Consider the following 6,882-nt stretch of genomic DNA (forward strand, 5'->3'; position numbering starts at 1 on the left):
TTATGTTTACTAATTACTGCCATCATCTGATAAATTTACCAAATAAGTAAAATATATTTCTCACACTATTGTGTTTTAAAGGAATAAACTGCTCAGGAAAAATCCAGGCAAGGATTATCTCCAGTTTAGGGGCAGTAAAGCTGTTCTGTTTTTCTAAGAGTCTGCATGCTTGTGAAGATATGTTTTTAAGGTTTGAATTTGGTCAATGTTGTTTTATAGTACTCTGCATATTGTGGTTTTACAGAATGTTAGGAGATTTAAAAATATTGAACTATTTTGTTATATCAATGTGCATTAAAGAAAGCCAAGTGGATTTCAAGGCTTCAAATCTGGTTGCCTTTTCATATTGTGACACTTTAGATCTTCAGTAACATGTAATAATTTGTAAATCTACCTTTGTCCAAAGTAGTTATTAATTACTAAGAACAGTAGAACTAACTGAAAACTGTGATGTTGATATGTACTGTATTAGAGTTCTCATTCTCATCTCCTGTTTGGTAGCTTAAGATTAAGCTGGATGTGGAATGTTCCTGAACTGTATTGTCCAACTGTTGAGGTGACTGTGGTATATTTGAAACCATTTATTTTGAATAAAATACCTTCAGTTAATTCAAGTGCAGTGAGTATTATCTAGCATCCTTTATTGTCTTATGAAAAGTGGTTGTTAGAGATTCTGATTTTCCTTTCAAAAGAAAAAAAGTTAAAAAGGAGAGAGACTGAATTATATTAATCCATAAAATTTTATTGTTGCATTCAGTCAGACAATTAATCATCATTCGAAACAAACTTTTAATGACAATTCTCTAAAAACATACAATATTATTCTACCAGCTTTGAACCACTCTCTTCTACCTTATCACTCCCTCCTCCATTCCTGTTGCAACATTGAAGTTGCATGACCTGCTAATGACAAATCAGATCAGTACAGGGTTAAAATGGTGTGAAGGAGAGTGCGTCAGGACAAGGAAAGGGGGATATTAGATGTGAGCAAACAGGAAACCTGAGAAAGAAGAATGAACATAGTCAGAGGAGTAGAGACCATTAGATTCTGAATTGGGCAGTTGGAGCCATACTTGGTCATTCTCCATGAGATCAATGACAGCACTGCCAGAAGCCTGGTCAAGGTATCCTTTCTTGTACTCATCATAGGTGTACATGAGTGGGGAACCATTTTTGTAGAGTGCAACCCAAACATTTGTTCCTTTTGCATGTACATGGTAGGAGAAATAGTACAGTCCGGGGGTCCTGCAAGTGAAGATTCCTGTTCTGGGGTCATAATGTTGCTGCCTATTGTACAAGATTTTGTCAAATTTGATGGGGACTGTGGCTGCAGGGTAAGCTTTTGAGAGGATGACACTGAAAGCAGACACTGGCATCCCTGTCAGAGCTTGGTTTACTCCTCCTTTTATGAAGGAGATCCCTGACAGGTCCCGAGACTCTCCCGCTTTAACATAGCCTTCGGGCATTACAGCTTGGCCAGGGGGACCAGGAGGACCTGGGGGGCCGGGCATGCCGGGCTCACCATTGCTGCCTTTAGGCCCGGGGGGCCCAGGTGGTCCCATGGGTCCACTCAAGCCTTTGGTGGAAATGCCTGCGGGGCCCGGCAGTCCTGGTGCTCCTGGCTCACCCTTTGCACCGGGGGCTCCTGGCAGGCCAGGGGGGCCAATGGGGCCTCTGATCCCAGGTATTCCTGAAGGCCCTCTGGGGCCTGGCTCACCATTGGTCCCTGGCACGCCCTTGGCTCCCTGGGGACCCATTGGACCAGGCAGCCCAGGTAGCCCAGCAGGGCCGACGTCACCTTTTGCACCTGGGAGACCTGGGTGTCCCTTAGGACCGGCAAGACCCTGCTCTCCTGGGTATCCTGGTTTTCCCTCTAATCCTGGTAAGCCTCGTTCCCCCTTGGCCCCTGGGAATCCCGGGAGGCCTGCAGGGCCCATGTCACCTTTGGGCCCAGGCAGGCCGTTCTCACCAGGCACACCTTTGAGTCCGTGAGGGCCCATGCTCCCTGGTGGCCCAACCGGCCCTGGTTCTCCTGGCACACCAGCTGGACCTTGGTCTCCTTTAGGGCCTGGAAGGCCAGGGGGACCTTCAGGCCCTCGGTGTCCCTTCATTCCCGGCAGTCCTGGCTTTCCGAAACCTGGGAGTCCCGGGGATCCAGGCAACCCTGCAGGTCCGGGATGTCCCTTGGCTCCAGGGATGCCTGCTGCTCCTGGTGGTCCCATTGGCCCAGGCTTGCCAATGCCAACTTCTCCAGGTTCTCCTGGGAGACCCTGGGGACCTGGGAGACCAGCTGGTCCTGGGGCACCTCGAAAACCTCGGTCACCTTTCAGACCTGGCTGACCTGGGAGACCACTTTCACCAGGCTTCCCTATCCCAGCAGGACCAGGGGGGCCCCGGGGTCCCTGTGGACCTGGAAGACCCCTGCCACCTGGGCGGCCTGGAATGCCAAATCCATTTTCTCCCTTTTGTCCATTTATACCAGGAATGCCAGGCTCTCCTTTCTCACCAGGAGGTCCCCTTGGCCCCTGAGCTCCTGGAGGGCCTTGTGGTCCTGGCTTGCCAGGGACAGTCAATCCTGCAGGGCCGGGAGTGCCGGGGGGCCCTTGTGGCCCTCGTGCTCCTGGGAGTCCAGCAGGTCCAGGTTCTCCTTTCTCACCGTTTAGTCCTCTTGCTCCTGGCTTTCCTGGTAGACCTGGCACTCCTGGCTTTCCGACCGCAGAGAATCCAGGTGGTCCTGGGGGACCAGGAGGGCCTTGGGGACCCGGACTTCCAAATCCTGGCTTTCCTGCTGGACCTGGTTGTCCCCTTGGTCCAGCGGGGCCTGGGGGACCAGGGGGTCCTTGTTCTCCCCTTACCTGCACACCTGTGAGAAAGAGGGAATCAGATCAACCAGGGCATCTACAACTTACTTGCAGGCAATGTAGCATGGTGGTGAAGTGCATGAAGGGTTAATTTAACCTTCAACCTTGTAGAGGTCAAGTTTCAGTTGCTGTCATGGTCACTGAGAACCTGACATTGTGAATAAAAGTGTTTCAGAGCCCTTACAAGCAGTAAGTGACAATTTGTTGGAAATGTGAGTAAAAAGGTCTGTAGAAATTTTTTTTTTTTTTTCTTCAATATATTCAGGGTCATCAGAGAGATTAAAAAACGCTGTGCAAATAGATGCAGACAATTAAGTGAGGATAAAAAACAAAACAGCCTGGTAACAGATTTAGCAGGTCATCAAATTTGAAGAATGAAATCACAGAAAGCTGTCTGTGCAGGTGTAGCAGCTTTTAAGAATTTTCTTCTTCCCAGCCCTCTACTTTCAAAAGTGAGCCATGGCACTGGTTCTTTTGTAAACATATGAATGTTATATTTTCAGATATTTGGTGAAAGACTTCTGCCTTTCATAAAAACGTCACGAAATGGCAGGTTACAACATGTCAATAGCAGGTTACAACTGATAATTCCTTCTACTGCTATCAGAATTCTGGCACTGTTACGGGTTTTTTTTAATGCTGCTTCATTTTCCCAGTTACCAAAACAGCAGGTGGAGCCACTTAGCCAAATGTCTCAAATAGAGGAAAAAACAAACAAGCTCACTGCTTTCTGTGTGCTTTGGAGGAGCCTGCTGCTTCATGTTGGATTTAGCACGTTGATTTGTTGGACATTACACACGAGATTAACATGGTATCGTGAGACTACTTCACTCATTTGCAGCAGCTGACAGCATTATAGAACAAAATAGCATATCTGTGATGGATGTTAGTTTAAGGAGTAATTTTAAAAATAAAAACTGAAAGGTGTGAAAAGAGCCTGGATTCTGTTTTTTATACACAACATATTCTATTGAATGCTTATTTAGAAAAGGTTGATAATTCATCAACAATTGCATCAGCTATCATTTTTCCTTTCAGCCTCTCACAAAAAGACCAGTGTATGTATTACATATATGTATATTCATGAAAGCTTATGCAATGGCTATTCAGCTGTCTCTTAGACAATAATAAACTGCATTTTCCAATCTGTGGCTGGTCTTGTTGAACCAAAAATGAGGTGAAGGAGGAAACTATTCTTCTACATATTGGTTTGCTTTTGGTTTTTTGGGTTTTTTTTTTAAATAATAGAGGTATGCTTATGAAATACATTTGATTTTCGTTTGCTATTCAATCTGCAAGATTGCCTTCTTCCTGAATTGACAGGCAAATTGTTCTTATCTAGCAAATGCAGAGTGCATTTTCTTTTCTGATGCATAAAATCAGCACAAACACATATCAGCTTATTTTGTACATCTTCCTATCTCATTTATCTCAAGGCTATGAAACAAGATAGCTGTTCAAGTCCTACATATAGAAAGCAAGCAAGGTCTGTGATCTATTGACAAACTTTTTTTTTCTGGTGGAAAATTACATCTTTATCTCAGAGTGCATCTCCTTATTGCTTTTACCATATTTTCAATGCAGATATATCAGTCCTAGGTTCACAGAGTGGTGGGTCCTGCCTTTTTTGCATAAGATGTAAAGACTTTGTCAGGACTCATGTTGTTGTATAGATTTTCTGTGAGCTATTTCAAAATTGTGCTTTTAGATTAAAATTGTAATTTTAATTGCGCTGTCTAAAAGCAATGGTTATTCCTCAGAGGAAAGGACTGCTGAATGCATTATTGAAATAGAATTTATACCAAGAACACTGAAGTATTGATAGGCTACTCTTTAACATGTCTCAGCGCGTAACTTGATGCAAAATTGGTTTGCATTCTCTAGTGCAGTCAAACATCATGTATGTATTGAATTAAATATGTAGTCTTTAACATAACCTGCAGTAATGGCTTATTTAAGCATTGCTGAATAGTCAGGCCCCATTCAATTACTGTTTTGAAACTGGACTTTTCAAATATTTCAAGCCAAAGAGCTGCTGGTTAAAAAATTATATTGTGGAGAGCTGTCAAGACCAAGATTTTTAAAACAATTTCACCAAACTAAGTGAAGCTTTAAGAGGCTTTGGTTGCCAGCAGAAATTGTGTGATCTTTTTTGTTATCCTGAGTCACCAGTTTGGGTTTAGAATGAGATTTCAGTTCCAGGCTGCTTTCTTACAAAGCTGCACAAAGCAAAAAGATAATTGATTGATGACTGTATCTGTAGAAGCCTTTGCTCGGTGATCAAATAGGAAAAGTAAGCTATGATGAAAAGCTTTCCATTGCTACTTGAGCTACTTGCATGTGGAAGAACTCACTAGACAAAAGCTGGATTGATTTGGTTCTGTAGTTTCTCCTGTTTTATTCTTCTGAGATCATCTCAGATTAGGAGTGATGATCTCTAAGTCTTCCCTCTTTAAATTCTTCTAAACTCTTTATAGAATATTTGTTTCCCAGGCTCAAGAATAACAGTCCTCCATTTTTATGTGTTCACTAAAATGAAAATTTGTCCAGTATTTTTGAGTGACTGGACTCACATGTCTGTAAAACTCTAGGTTGGTTCCTGCTTTTGAGGTCTAGTGTATAGTCTTCTGTTGTCTTTCCTACATAGAGAGCATTTTATACTTCTCAGGTTTTATATAATCATTTTCATTCTTATTATGTTCTGTGTTAGTATACAAAGTGAAAACTTGGTTCAGGACAATTCATTTCCCCCTTTCACACCATTGTCTGTCTGCTCTGATTCTTGCTTACTTTGTTGCTGGTTTCCCACTTCCAAAATATTTTCTATAGAGGGGGAAAGAAAAACCACTGTGAGGAGAAGTAAGTGAAGTATGGTAGAGGATAGCCAAGTAAATATTATACTTCACTTAAAAATAGTATAAATATGTAAATTATTCTGAATAAAGTAATGGAAAAACACTATGAAAATCTAATGAAAAAGGGGTGAGAAAATGCAGTATTTAACTCAGTGAGAATTCTAGTTAGTAAGTCCTGAGAGTAGCTGTTTATGTACATGTACCTAAATTTGATCTGGGAGTGCTATTAGGATTCCAGGAAGTCCTCATGCTGAAGGCAATGGATGAAACTGTGACAGTGTGTTAGTACAGCCCAGAAGAACTTTTTGGGCTAAGGTTTCCAGCTCTGCTGCTTTCGTTCGGTTCTTTCTGCAGAGAGTCTTGGAGCATGTGGATTGGAGTGGTTGGTATGGGGCCAGTGCTAACTCCAGTTGGTATGAGACCAGAGTGTCTTTGGGCTGTTCGTGATCAGACAGTCCATAGGATCAGTCTGTAGAGCTAATCTGAAACAAAACCTCCTAAATGAAGGTAATGTGGATGCAATGCCCTGTACAGCAATTCTGCTCTCCAGATTCGCCCATGTCCTTTTTCTGGTGAAGAGAACCTTATTTGCTACTGCTATTTTCTGAGTCCCTCATTCAGTTTCCTTGTTTCTGCCCAAGTGTGATTACTACAACTGAAAGTGGATGGGATACAGCAAAAAAGAAAGCTATTTTAAATAGCTTGATGATGTCTGAAAGAAAACAATGCTATTCTAAGGGGGAGAGGGCAGGTGTTTACAAGGAAGATTCAGTTCTCTTAATTTAAATTATGACAATTTTGAATGCAGATCAGAAGCTTCGATTTCAGTTTTTTGAAACAGACTTTGGACTAAGCATGAAAAAAATAAAACATAGCTCAAATAGTTTCAAACATTAGGTATAGCCACCCATTTGACTTACAAGGACAGAGGGGATAACCAGAAATAAGATGGTGCAATGTATAGCATTGCAGTTATGTATTGCCTATACAAGCTGCCATTAGACTGATAAATGCAATGAAGAGGGTTTTTTTTTTTTTTTTAACACTTAAAATAACAGATTACTATGTGATTTATCTATAATTAAAGCATAAGCTTAAATCACTCATGAAAAAAACTATGTAGAAATTTATGGCACATTTTACAACTATATGTCATCTTATTTTGC

The 6,882-nt window shown here is 42.0% G+C and overlaps 1 protein-coding gene across 1 annotated transcript; it reads right to left on the reverse strand.

The window, feature by feature from the left end:
* Positions 1 to 931: 931 nt before the first annotated feature.
* On the reverse strand, positions 932 to 3,622 carry LOC130589018 (collagen alpha-1(X) chain-like). The gene is made up of 2 exons (XM_057390121.1): positions 3,586 to 3,622; positions 932 to 2,863 (listed from the first exon to the last, which is right to left on the reverse strand). Exons 1-2 carry the CDS (start codon positions 3,620 to 3,622, stop codon positions 978 to 980), a joined length of 1,923 nt encoding a protein of 640 aa, XP_057246104.1. The 3' UTR covers positions 932 to 977.
* Positions 3,623 to 6,882: the final 3,260 nt, after the last annotated feature.

This window comes from Malurus melanocephalus, unplaced genomic scaffold, assembly GCF_030028575.1.
Source record: "Malurus melanocephalus ecotype Western Australia unplaced genomic scaffold, MMel_1.1 scaffold_23, whole genome shotgun sequence".
Taxonomy (NCBI): Eukaryota; Metazoa; Chordata; class Aves; order Passeriformes; family Maluridae; genus Malurus; species Malurus melanocephalus.

Coding starts and splice junctions, on each gene's coding strand:
- LOC130589018 (XM_057390121.1), bottom strand. CDS start 3,622: ATGAAGCAGCAGGCTCCTCCAAAGCACACAGAAAGCA. Junction 2,864..3,585: donor TCCAAAGCACACAGAAAGCA/GTGAGCTTGTTT, acceptor TCTTTCTCACAG/GTGTGCAGGTAAGGGGAGAA.